Genomic DNA, 12,975 nt, shown 5'->3' with positions numbered 1-12,975 from the left:
CGATTTCCCTTTGCCGTGGACGTCACAAAGAGGGAATCCTCGCAAGGCATCGCAGCCTGACGCTTATCGTCCCCCCCCCCCCCCCCCCCCCCCTTCCATTTCCCACCAGAATGTGAAGGGTTGGCCTCCGAGCAAGGTGACTCACGGGCTGTGACATCACCATGACGACATTGGCGGAAGGCAGCAGCGACAGAACTCTTTGTTGTTGGGTGAGGAGATTGCATCTTTTAGACCTCATCAACAAAATGCAGGATTTAAAAAAAAAAAGAACACAACCAAGCACATACAGTATTTTTGTCACCCACTTGGTGAGTAGCTATGTGCCCCCTCCCTCCTCCCGGTAGCATCTTGCCCATCTTTGATTTCAAGAAACACTACATGTCGGTCTCCTTTTCGACGTACGCAGAAGCATCCGATGCTTCACGACGATCCTGATGGCGGGAATTTGGAGAGCATTTTTTTTTGTCCAAAGTTTGAGGAGGGCGTGCGCGCGATTGGGGGCGGTGGCGCGCTCTTTGAGTCAGCGAGCAGCTCCCCCTGCGGAGGGCGACGCAGCATCAGGGAGAGGCGAGGGGAGGCGCAAGCGGCGGCCGCCGCCTCTCGCTATAATAAGCGGCCGCTCGCACGCTCGCTCTCACTCGGGTTCCAGTGCAGTGAGCGCGCGCGCCGCGGATGCCTCGACGCCAACGGAGCGCAACTTCGCCCCCGCGCCGCCGCCGCCGCACTTCTTCTGGCTCACGTTTGGATTTCTCCACTGGATTACTTTGGCTTTTGCTTGGAGAGAACTTCCAGGACGGATTCTCGGAGCGGGCGGGCGCGGGGCTGCGAAGGACAAGTGCGCCGCGCGTCCGGCTTGACTTGGGATCGTCCCACTTTTGGAGGAGCTATGCCGAGCTGCCGCGCCGCACGGTTTGTTGCGCAGGAGTGAAAAGAGCGGCGACGCGCGCGGGCGTGCGCACGCTGGCCACTTTTCTTCCGCGCAAATCTCGCCTGGAGCAAAAGCAAAAGCTCTCGCTTTCTCTCCCCCGCCCTGAGGGGATGGTCGAGGGTCCTCGGGGGCCAGGGGCGACCGCGCGGCTCCTCCAGCACCGCTTCGTCTCGTTTGGGGTTCGGTCCAATTCAAAAGGGAGATGAGAGCCGCAATTTCCTACTTCCTGCTGTGGACGACGTACCTGCTGTTGGCCACCGCTCAGGTAAGGAAAAAAACAACAACAACCAGAATCGAGAAATAAAAGCAATAAATGCGTGCTTGATTGGAGCCCCCTTCCCCCCCGCCCACCTCGAAAGAAAGCAGAGTTGTCCAAGCCGCTCTGGTTATTTTGGGCTTTTGTCGCCGAATTTGTCTGTAGCCTGAGCCAAGTGGGCAAACTTGATGAGAACTGCTCTTGCTGATATAAATAGTGAGGCTCACACCACCACAACCAACCAGCAGCAGAGCAGCAGAGCAGCAGCCCTCGCCTGCGCGACAAGTGCGACCCCCCGCCCCACACACACAAAAAAAAGAATTGCGCACTTTGCACTTTACCGTACCACCACGCAATTATGTGATGCATTGTTGCACAAATTGAAGAAAGAAAGAAAAGCTCGAGCATGCCAGAATTCTTCCCGAACGGTTCAGGGGAGTGATTTTTAATTGCAGCCCCCTCCCCCCACGCATCTCTAACTCACTGTCCCCTTGTTGAATCTCTCGGCGCCAAAGGAAGTGCACTTTCCCCAGGAGCTGATCGACAGACTGTCGCACAGTGAAATCCGCAGCATCAGCGACCTCCAGCGGCTCCTAGAGATTGACTCCGTAGGTAAATTCTGCCTCTTGATCCTTTGACTTCATTTCAAGCCAGCGAGCGCTTGCGAGACGGGCGAGACGGGCGAGACGGGCGAGACTGGTCCCCGTTTGGAGCTGCGAGATGAGCATTCATCTTTTCATGCTTTGCAGCTGTTTGTTCAATTCCGACTCCGGCCTTCCCGCGTGGCCTTTGCATGTTTTCCCCGTGGCTTTTCTCCGGGTGCTCCGCTTTCCTCCCACATTTCCAAAAACATGCACGGCAGGCTGATTGAACACTTGAAATAAACATGAAATTGTCCCCGATTGTGAATGCGAGCGCAAATGAGCGCCGCGCGGGATGACGCGCGGTATGACGCGTGTTTACGCGGAGGGCGCAGGTGTCCGCGCGCAGGCAGCCGGACCCCCGCCCGCTCCGCAAACAGCCGCGCGGCGCTCTCTGTGAGCGGGCTTTCTCATTTGATTGCGCCGAGCTCCGAAATATCTCGGGCGGGGACCAAAACCAACTCGATCAGATGAGGTGAACAAGGCGCGCTTGTCGACGGGCCGGACGAGAGGCGGGAAAACGGGCGCTTTGTGTTGACGCGCCGACCCACCTGCTGGACGGCATTAACGCGGCCGCTTTCTCTTTTGACGAGGTACGGGAAACGATGTCTTCGAGGGGCCCAAGCATCACAAGCACCCGCGCCACCAGCAGCCGCCGCCCCAGCAGCACCCGCACAAGAATTCCTCCCGCCATCCGGCTTTCTACAGCGACCTGAAGAGCTCGCAGCTCCACGGCCGCCGCAAGAGGAGCCTCGGTGAGACTGACTCCGCGTCGCAATTCCGACGTGTGCTCGGCTTGCGATTCGAGATCGGCGACGGTACTCCCCCCCCTAAAAAAAAGTCCATTGGCAATCGACTTTTTACTCGGAATGAGCTCTTGAACTTTTTGAGCAGCAACGTTTTCATTTTGCACAGCACCAAAAAAGGGGCAATAAAAGAGGAGAGTTGAATGGAAGATGGCGGCCAAGAAACGCTTTCATATTCAAGCATCCCACCGAATATTCAATGGCATGATGTCTCATAAGCGTCTTATTGTACCCGAGCTCCCGTGATCGGCTCATTTTACGACGGCGGCGCGACTCGTCTTAATGCGCCCAGGCCAGACACGCGTCAGGAGAGGAACATATCCCGGAGCGTGGAAATTCCAGACATTCAAGGCGTCAAGTTGCAGCTCGCCGAAACCTTCCGTCGCATTTCTTCATCAAACGCTGAGCGCTCGCTGCCGCATCTCATGGAGGGCCGGAGGGAGAGCGAGAGCGCCGTCCGCGGCGTGCTTTGCCTTTGCTCCGATTTCATGCCGAGCGCATGATGGGGTGCGCCGAGTATGCTGGAAGTACTAGCTTCCTTTACGGGATCCGTTTGCTAGCGTCTGACGCGGCGGTCAGAGGTCAGTCCCTTTCCCAGATGCTCCAAATGAAACGAATCGAATTCGGGTCCGCTGCGAGGTCCCCATTGCGTTTCGGCAGAAATACTTCTCCGTATCGATTCGTCAGTTGAGGGCCTAAACATCACTGAAAACTCATTCGATGCGGTCTTTGATTTTGCGTTTCCTATTGTTCCACCCCCAAAGTCGTCCAAGCCTGCTTTGATGGACCTGGCATCCAAAGAATTGCTCAGTAGGTGTGAGCCAAGACTTTGGGGCGAGTATCCAAAGCGGGTCGGCTGCGGTCCGAGGCCAGACGAACTGAGTCATCGAATGAGCCCAAAGGGCACACGACGGCAGCCTGCTGGGAAATTGGCCATTCATTGCCCTCCGTTCCTTCTCCCCCCCTGCAGTGGAGGAGGCGGTCCCGGCGGCGTGCAAGACGCGCACGGTGATCTACGAGATCCCCAGGAGCCAGGTGGACCCCACGTCGGCCAACTTCCTGATCTGGCCGCCCTGCGTGGAGGTGAAGCGCTGCACGGGCTGCTGCAACACCAGCAACATGCGCTGCCAGCCCTCGCGCAAGCACCACCGCACCGTCAAGGTAGGACACACGTGACGAACCGGGCGAAAAGGTCCTCCGAGCAATTGTTGCAAAGTCAAGAGAGCGGGCAACGCGACGCCGGTGGGGTGGAAAGGTTGGAAACGGGACGGGGGCAGTTGAAAGGGGGTTCGAGTGTTCTTTGAAAGAATTTTGTTGTTGTTGCTGAATTTCCTGCAACCCTGGCGCGCCTCTTCTGGATGTTCTGCCGTTGCCTTTTCTGGTAGGGGCATCAGAAAATGCCACGTGACGTTCCGGCGTCGCTTCAACGAAAGTCTTTCGTGACCTTTCGAGACTGAACCACCAGATGTGGAAACCAAAGCTCCAAGCGAAACACTGAAACACGTATCGATACGCACGAGCGCAGGCACGAGGCTAAGTTTGCCGGCCGGGCCAACCCGACCGAAAGGAGTTTCCTGCGCCGGGTGGCCGAGCTCTCCACACAAGAGAAGATGAGAAGCTCGGAGTCGAGCCGCCCGTCCTCAAAGTTCAAGGGAGGCCGGATGAGGCGGCTCGGGCATCCCCAAAACATGCGCTCTTGCTTTTTGGATTTCTGATTTTGAGGGTGAATCCATCCTGGTGGCAAGCTTGCATTCATTGTTCCTTCGGCCGCTTTGAATGAACTGTGTCAAGCTCAAAGGCAGGCCCTCTGAGCTTCAAGGCAAGCCAACCCACCCTCGCTCATATGCGCATCAGATCTTGTTGACGATCAAAATATCCCCAAATGAATTTCTCATGGCTGTCTGCAGTCCGGTCGCTCCGGTCTGTTTGTCTCTTTGTCTTGTCCGGAAGCCCGGAGGATGCCCCGTGACAAAGAGCGAGGGACTGAAAGGACTTTTTGTTGTTTTTTTTTTTTTCTGGGAGTGGGGGCATGCGGTTCCCAGAAGCCTGTGTGCTGGCTTCAAACACGTCTCCCTTTTCTGTTCAGCGTCAGGAGCGTGGACGCGGCGGCTTGAGATGAGTCAAACGTCTGCTTATATTTAGACGTCGCTACGAGCCCGGCGCGGACTTGGAACGCATCTTTGTCTTGTGTGTTTGAGTCTGGACTCTATTGTCTCTGCTCTTTAATCATCGGGGCGACGCTCCGTCCACGCTTGTCGGTGTGAATTGATGGCCGTTCGCTCGCCAGAGTCCGCCTCCGGATTTGGACGGTGGCCGGCGCTCCATTTGCTAACCGGGCCTCACCTGACTTTTCCTCTTGCGGCATCTCGTCACGCCTTTTCCCCGAGCCGCCACCGGATTCAACCGGGACCCGGGTTAGACACGCTGGTCTTTAAAGGTTTACAAATGCTGACTCACGTGGAAGGAAGCGGGAGAGCCAGTCTGCACACGGCCACCCCTTATTTCTCATGCGAGCCAGTCGGCAGCGTCAATCGGAGCTCTGTCTGGCCTCGAGCGAGACGGCGACTGCTTTGGAGAGAGACGCTGCCGAGCGAGCCTCCGTCCGACACGGTTGCAGCTCGGCCGCCGGAGCAGGGGCCAAATATTTCATTGTTTTGGACCTTGAAGAAGCCAAGGTTTTCAAACCGACGCGAGCCATCCCCATTTTCTACAGCCCTCGTCATCATTTGGATTGCTGGCGATTTGGGGGCGAGGCGCGGGTACATCCCGGGCCATTTCGAAGCTTTTGTAAAGGAGCAGCTCAAGGCGACTTGAGTTGGGACGTGGGTGAGAAAAGAAGGGTCTGCCGATTTTGTTCGGACAGGCGCGAGTGCGCTCTGGCATTCTTGCCCACATTGTGTACTTGTGTTCACACGTATGAATAGCGCTGCCTCTCTCCGTAAACGGGTCACGACGCGGCTCCGACTCATTGGCCTTTGGTCTCGCTCGTTCATGAATTGGGGCGAGGCGTCCTTATTTGGAAGGCGGGTCAGAGGTCCGGCAGAGCTCGGCACCAGGGTCAAACCATTCGGCGAACGTGTTTGCCTGTTTGCTAGCGAGCGGGCTCCATTCACACCGTAGCGAGATTTGCTTCATGGCTCTGCACTTGGCTTTGGCGTTGAATTTTGCCGACCTAACTCCACGAGAGCAATCATTGAAAGAAAATAAATGCCGAGAGCTCTAAAGGGCCCTCAAATTGTGACGGAGCCCGCTCGCACCCAAACGCAGGATGGCGAACGCAGAAATGATCGACGCCGTAAAGCTCAAGCGGTCATGCGATTCTGGCGGCCGGCAGTCCATTTTTTTTCTTTGCGTGTTTTGAAAAGTATCTCAATTCCCTGGCCAGAACTTTCCATGCGGTTTCCTCCAAATGAGCGACGGGAGCACGCCGACTTATGTCAACCCGACAGCGTGTAAGGTAGCTTCCTCTCATCACGCTGCCGTATTTTGGCAACAAGTCACTTTTGATGGCTCCGTGTACAAGTATTTGCCGGAGGTCCTCCGGGGTCATCGGCTCACATCTGTGTAAACCGAAGAGGGAGATTGTTTTCGTCTGTGTGCGCGTGTGCGTTGGGGATGGGGGGGATGGGGGGAGGACACGGAGCGCGCTCTATGTTATGCTCCATAAACTCCCCCACCGCAGCGACAAGGCCGTTTGTGTGCGAGGGGGAGAGACGGCGCCGCAGAGTAATGACGTGTGGATGGCCGCCCGATCAAAGCGGAGGCCTGACAGAGGCCGGGCGGATGCGGCCGCGCCGCCGAGGGCGGGGGTCCGGGCCACCCGGCCCCCGCCCCCTTCCCAGCCTCTGACTGTTACCTTGGCGACCGCGGGTCAGATAGCGGACTCTCGCTCTGTCTGTCGTCGCGCGAAATAGAATAGGTTTGCGGCGCGCGAGGAAGAACGTGGCCCCTCGTCAACAAAGACCATCATGAGAAGGGCAAAGCGTCCGGCGGGCGTGTCCAAATCCACTTTGGAGTGACGTCTTCCCTCCGGGGGCCGCGACGACAGTCAATGTTTCGGCGTCACATCGCATGATTCCTGATAGCAAAAAAGAAAGCCTTTGGAGCCCCTTTGCGGGTTCTCGATAAAGAAGAAGCATTCAAAGACATCTTGGCAAAGCCCAGCGGGTCACGGGAGGATCCCGTCCAGGCCGCGGCGTCGCCGGACCGGCGCCGCGCCGGCTGCATGGCATCACTTAGTCTTTGAATACGCTTGATTTTTCTTTTCGCTGCTGCGACTTCCGTCCTTCACTCCCTCGGCCAGTGCCGGAGTCTGACGGCGTGTCGTGCCAAGTCGCGGCGGACTCCCCGGCTCGCTCTTCCCAGCCGTCTGGTCGGTTCACCCCCGTGACCTCCTCCATTGTTCTGCGCAGGATCATAAAGACGCCATCCGGGGCGATTCTTTGATATTTGATCCGGCGCCTTCTGCCGCCCTCACATATCCACATCTGGCCGGCCGGCGGATTCGGGGAGTTGAGCCGCGCCGGCCCGGGTCTTTGTGGGCATTGCGGATGACCTCCAGATGTGATAAAGGCTCCCCTTTCTTGTCGGGCGTTCTGACGACGGGTTGAAGGAGAGCGCGGCGGCGGGAGCAGGTTGGCGGCGGCGGCGGGGGCAGGTTGTCGTCTCGCCTCTTGGCGCTTTTCCTCCGCCTGCGTGGGAAGATAACCTCTTCTTTCTCGCCGGTGGTTCTTTCTTTTTTCCTCCTGGCTCGCTGACTTCAGGTCCCTGCCTTCTGTCAAGAAATTGTCGCCATTTCTTTCTGCTCCGTTTTTGTCCCGCCGCCCCTCGCCGTCCATCCACATCGCCGTTGTGTTTTCCTTGGAAGGCACGAGTAAAACTTTCCCCTCCGTCATGCTCTCATCGGCGCTCAGGGAATTCCCAATTAAAAGCGAGCAAGACGGTCGGCTTCACACAGAGGCTCTTGTCTGAAGGGGCGGGGGCGGGGGGGGCCTGGGACGAAGCAAAGGGGGTGCACTTCCCAGAGCCCCCTGCCTCACCCCAACCTCGCAGATCGGATATCATTCCCCCAAGCCACTCGAGGGACTCTTTCTCAGGGCCCCGGCTTTCTGTGGAGCAGTTTGATTTATACAAAGAGTGTCGTGGGGGGTTGGGGGGGGGTCTCTTTTCTGATGTGTGTTTTATGTGGGAAGTCATTGACTCTGCGCCGGATGAGAAGCTTTTGTACGCAAAATAAATCTTGCTGGCAAAGTAGGCGGGTTCCCTGTTAACACCTTTCCATAAAGTGCACGTGCACCCACCCGCACAGCCCCCCCAACCCGCACACACATGCGCAAGATGAGAGATATGGGAGAGAGTGTTGACAAAGTAAGTAGTGCAGGAGGTTGTTTAAGCAAAGCGGCTCAGACTAATACAAAGGGCGACTCTGGCACGGTGTTTTTCACCTTGCTGGCTCTCATGCCTGCGCCAGAGCACACCGCCAATTGTTGTTTGTTGGCCAACCAGGTTTTAGCCGGCCGAGACCCCAACCGCTCGGCTGACAATGAATCAGCAAGTTGACGGCGAGGATCCGGCACTCGCGCCCAAAACGCAGTCCATCGGGGCACCGGGTGGACAATCGGAGCAAAGCTCAAGGGAAAGAAAAGGAAAAGGTCCGAGACCGTGTCCCATCTCTCCAAACGCCTCCAAAAGGCCACGCGGAGGGAGGAAACCACACGGGGAGCGGACGCTGGCGTGCTACTCCTTGTCCTCCCTCGTCCCACGGGCTCGCTCTCCGCCCGAGGCCGCTAGCCCGTCCTCATGTTTGGTTGGGAAGAAAAATCCCCGGGGGCAGTCTCCATTGCCTTCTCTGGGCGGGCGTTTGCCTTTCTTGCGCGGCTCAGCTCGAATCTTGACCTTAATAGGTAAGACGCAGACGTCATCCGATCGCCGTCGGCCCCCTTCGCCCTCTCCCGCAGTCGTATCTGCAAGAGCGCGGCGGAGGGATACGCCTCGGCAAACGCCGTCGGCCTCCGATCTTCTCGATGCTTTTCGCCATATACAAAGTAGCGAGACGCTTTGACAAAGGCGAACGCGCCGACTTCAAGTCCAGCCCGACTGGGGCTGCCCCCGCCAGCTTTGACTTCAGAGGATTGGCATGAGAGACGCGGGGTTGCGTGAGTGTCAACATGCCTTTGTTTTAGCAGGCAGACTCGGTATGTTGAGCGGTCTGCGTGACTAATTTGCCGCCGGGCGGCGGGCCAGAGCGGGATGGAGGAAGAGAGCCTCTCCCGTCTGCCGCCGCCGTTATCGGCAGAGAGGGGCGGCCCGCCGGATTCTCGCTTCATATCCTCTCCCGTGCGCTGAACTTGAGATGAGGTGAAGTGGGAGGAGGTTGCGGGTCGGGCCGGGAGAATTTTTCCACGTGGCCGCCGGGCCCTCGCCGATGAACGTGGAAGTCACCTGCCGGCGGCGCCCGAGATGCACGGAGCTGCCCCGTCTGCGCGGCTTCCGTGGCAACGCTTCCAGGCCGCGGGCTCGGAATTCCTGCGCTTCTTGTTGCTCTTTGCTCCGTTTCCAGTGCTTCTTCCTCTTCTCCTTGTCCTTGTACCGCGTGGGGGCGACCCTTCCCGGTCCCAGACCTTGGTCCTTCGCCCGCGGGGCTCGTCCGCGAGGGCTCTCGTAGAAAGTCTTTATGGCCGGCCGGGTGTCCTCGCGCTCCCGTTTCGGTGGACGTGTTGGGACACGGCAAGTGAGTTTGGCTTCGCGTCTATTCCGAGCCTCGACTCAAAGTCTCCAGTGGTGGAGTCACGGGCCATTTCTCCGACGGAACAAAGTCTGCCGCTGGTTCCTTGGATTCTCCACTTGTCGGGGCTCGTCGGGACACGGTCCCCTGCTCCGTTCGCAGTTGAGGGAGCGGCCGAGGCGAAGCGCGAGAACGCCGCCGCGTCGGGCTCGGCGTTCCTCGATGACCGAGCTTTGTCTTCTCCTGGTCGCGACAGGTGGCCAAGGTGGAGTACGTCAAAAGGCGGCCCAAGCTCAAAGAGGTCTTTGTGCGATTGGAAGACCACCTGGAGTGCGTGTGCACGTCGCAGCATCACGTCGTGGAGCACTCCGACGCAGAAACAGGTAAAGCCTGCCGCCCCTTTCTCGGCCTTTTCTCTTTTTGTCGGGATTTTTGGACGGCTTTGGGCAAGGTGGCCTCCATAAAATGGAACAAAACGCGATGAACCGAGGATACCCTCCCCCCCACATGCACACACAAAGTCTGTAATCGTCCTTTCCTGCCTTCCTGGTGTCTGCTCAATGTGTGCTTCCTTTCCTTTTCTTTCCTCCGCCACCGCGCCTGCGCCTGCTTTGCACCCGTTGACCTTTTCTCGAGCAGGTTGACACACCTACTGCCGCATTGCAACGTGTCAAAGCCAAAGCCCCGAGCCCAGCACATTTCCACCCCGATGTTTTCAACGCTTTCAGATCTAACGCTCCACGATATTTTGGGGTCGGGGGGGTCTGTCGGTTGATGCGCACGCGATCCAGCCCCAAGAGCGGTCGTTGTGCCTTCCTTTGGAATTTTTCCTTTGGAATCGTTCTAACCTTGAGCTCTTTTCTTCCCCCCGGCCCCCCCACCAGTGGACGTGAGGTGAGGACGTCAGCGCGGGCTCATCGTTGCTCCACACTGAACTTTCCCCCTCGATGAACCTAAGAAACCACGATGCCAAAGGTGCTTCTTTTTTTTTTTTCCTTTTTCAAACCGATCCCATCAAAGACTCGCCGACGATGACGAGGAGCCCGCTCAAAAGGACACGAGAAGGGAGGACGACGAAAGGGACTTCTCTCTTTACGGACCGTGAAAAAGCACGAAAGCGGCGCTCGACCTCCGGCGGGGCCGCCGGAGCGCCCCGCCCTCCTTTTAAAGGCACGCGGGCCAAAGGTCGCAGAGGCCGTCGTCGCCGACCCCGGACGCTCCTTCCGAACGACTGACGCTGGAGGACGCACGCGTCCAATTTGCGCTCTTGTCAGCCTCTTCTTCTTCATGACAGTGTATCGAGTCTTGTGTATTGCTTTGGAGAACGCCGGAAAGCCGGCGGGGGCCAGATGCTTTTATTTTTGTGATGAGACATATTAGCCTAGTTTTCATTGCTCGTTGAATGTCTGTATTTAATCCATGCGGGCGGAGAAGAAAAAAAAAGCAACAAAAAACCCCATAAAGCAGCACGTCGGAAGTGCTCCTTAATGTGTGCGGAATACGTCGACGCCAGTTGTTTTTCAGCCGTATCGCTGTCATGCTGATAAGGACCATGGCCACCCACTCTGCTGGAACACACACTCACACACGGAGCAAAGTCCACCTTAAGGAGTGAACGAACAAGCAGAGCATAAATGAGCTCCTTGTTTGGGGGCCCGGCGTCGCAGGTCACATCGCAACGTCTTCTCGGCGACACGGCTATTTGCTACAAGTGCCGTCAAACGGAGCCAGTGGACGGCGGCCGCTGTCCAAAAAGCGCAACCGTCGTCAAGGATGCTGCGTTTCCATGCCGCCGCGTGTCTCGCCACTGTTTAGGTTTTGTCTTGGGTTTTTTTTTAGGGGCGGGGGGGAATTCCCACAACAACAACAACAAAATATGAATTTGTCATTGTTTTTTTTTGTTTTAGCAAAGAGGAAACGAGACAAAGCTTCCTTTTTTTTCCAAACAAAGACGGCAGTCACTGTAATTTATCTATTTATGTTGAACAATAAATGTATTTCTGCTCACGATGCCTTCCCAGCTCTCAATTCAATCAAGAGAGGTGGCCAATGTACAAGTACTGACAAGACGATGTTTCCAAGTGAAAGTGGCGATACTTTCAAAGTACACAGTCAACTGCTATTTTGTAGAAAAGTAGAGGTGGAAAAAGTCATCACGTCCTGCACGCAAGCAGCAGTACAGATAAGACGAGTGAAAGAAAAAGAAAAAAAGCCCAACGGAGTCCCAACTGCTCGTAACGACTCGCATTGGTCGCATTGGTCAGAGAAGTCACCGTTCTGCAGAACTCAAAATTCCGACTGACGTGAAGCCAAGACTATGCCCCCCCCCCCCAAAAAAACAATGTACATTTTCAATCTGACTTGTATGATAATCGTACTTTTCTCCCCCCAAATGGCAAAACTGTCGACGTGAGCTTGCGTGTAACGCGGCTCCAGCGATGCAAGCATTGAGAGCTTGTAATGGGAGCAGGCGGAGAAAGCCAAGTGGACTCAGGATGTGGATAATGAGTCGGGTGTGTGCCGGGGGGGTCAGCACTAAGTGGACCTGCTTTCATAAACAATGCCAGAAGGGGAGCGAGAGGCGCACCAGGTGGAAAGCGGCTGTGCCAATGGCCCCCAAGCGCGCTCCCGATTCAAAGGCGCCCTCCCGGTGGGAAACGTTTGGGGGCCGCCTTGACTACTCACATGATTGGGCCACCGGTCAGAATACACGGCGGGGTCAGGGCTCGTGAGGGGGGGGGGATATCCTTGGGCAAATGAGGACTCCTTTGACATTTTACAAACACTCGGTGCAGCTTTTTATGTTGACTTATGGCAAATATTTATGAACACTTTACACCCCCCCCCCACAAAAAAAGCTTGATAAGATACACGTTTGAAGAGAGAGAGAAAAAAAGATGTTTTTTCACAATAGTCATGTTCTTTCTCGTTAGTACTCCTCCTCAGTTGGTGAGCGCCGTCCCCCTAACCCCCCCTCTCCTCTCCCCCCTCTGTGGCCTCTGGCTTTTGAGGAAAGGCAGAGGTGGCCTTTGAAGACGGCGACAGCCAAGTTTATCCCGGCCGGCGCTCATGAATGCGTCTCTTTGTCCACTTTCACGTCTTCACATCCTGCCCCCCCCCCCAACTCTGCTCCAACTGACTCTCATGCTCTCGATGGGGTGCTCCCCCTCGCCCCCCACATCATACAAATGACCCCGCTAATTATGTATTTAAGGTATTTGGCTCCTGTGAAAACAGCTTTGGGAAGGCAATGGGGGGGGGGGGGGGCGCAGGGATGTGCGGTGGTCTCCTGGTTATCATTACTGGCCGGCGTTTTGTGTAAACAATGGATTAGGGCAGCGAAGGTTGATGAAGGGGAGGGCCGACGGCGGCGGACTTGGCACGCGGTGGCCTGCGCGCTCGGGTTTCACCCGCGGGTGGCCGGCGATCCCTCCCAAACGTTTGTCCCCGGGGCGGGGGCACGCACGTGACGCATCTCCACGCAAAGCGGGCCCCCCGTCTCTGTCCGCCTCGCCAGGTCAATGGACCAATCGAGGTCTTTTCAGGGCAGGGAAAAGCAAAGCCGCGAAGACAGGCGGCACCGTGTTTGTCCCGACCTGAAGAAAAGACCGTCAAAGAGA

At 56.8% G+C, this 12,975-nt stretch overlaps 1 protein-coding gene across 1 annotated transcript; it reads left to right on the top strand.

Annotated features, from left to right (window-relative positions):
- The first annotated feature begins 622 nt into the window (after nt 1-622).
- pdgfab (platelet-derived growth factor alpha polypeptide b) lies at nt 623-11,362 on the top strand. Its single transcript, XM_052048241.1, has 6 exons — nt 623-1,193; nt 1,700-1,796; nt 2,419-2,580; nt 3,602-3,792; nt 9,612-9,738; nt 10,240-11,362. Exons 1-6 carry the CDS (start codon nt 1,131-1,133, stop codon nt 10,251-10,253), a joined length of 654 nt encoding a protein of 217 aa, XP_051904201.1. The 5' UTR covers nt 623-1,130; the 3' UTR covers nt 10,254-11,362.
- The last annotated feature ends 1,613 nt before the right edge of the window (nt 11,363-12,975 follow it).

Source organism: Hippocampus zosterae, chromosome 17 (assembly GCF_025434085.1).
Source record: "Hippocampus zosterae strain Florida chromosome 17, ASM2543408v3, whole genome shotgun sequence".
Lineage (NCBI taxonomy): Eukaryota > Metazoa > Chordata > Actinopteri > Syngnathiformes > Syngnathidae > Hippocampus > Hippocampus zosterae.
Note: the sequence above shows the minus strand (reverse complement) of the source record. Positions and strands in the feature narration are given on the sequence as shown.

Excerpts from the sequence above, each read along its gene's own strand:
- pdgfab (XM_052048241.1), top strand. The coding sequence starts at position 1,131 with ATGAGAGCCGCAATTTCCTACTTCCTGCTGTGGACGACGTACCTGCTG. Across the intron at positions 2,581-3,601 it reads CCGCCGCAAGAGGAGCCTCG|TGGAGGAGGCGGTCCCGGCG; the intron begins GTGAGACTGACT and ends CCCCCCCTGCAG. Across the intron at positions 3,793-9,611 it reads AGCACCACCGCACCGTCAAG|GTGGCCAAGGTGGAGTACGT; the intron begins GTAGGACACACG and ends TGGTCGCGACAG.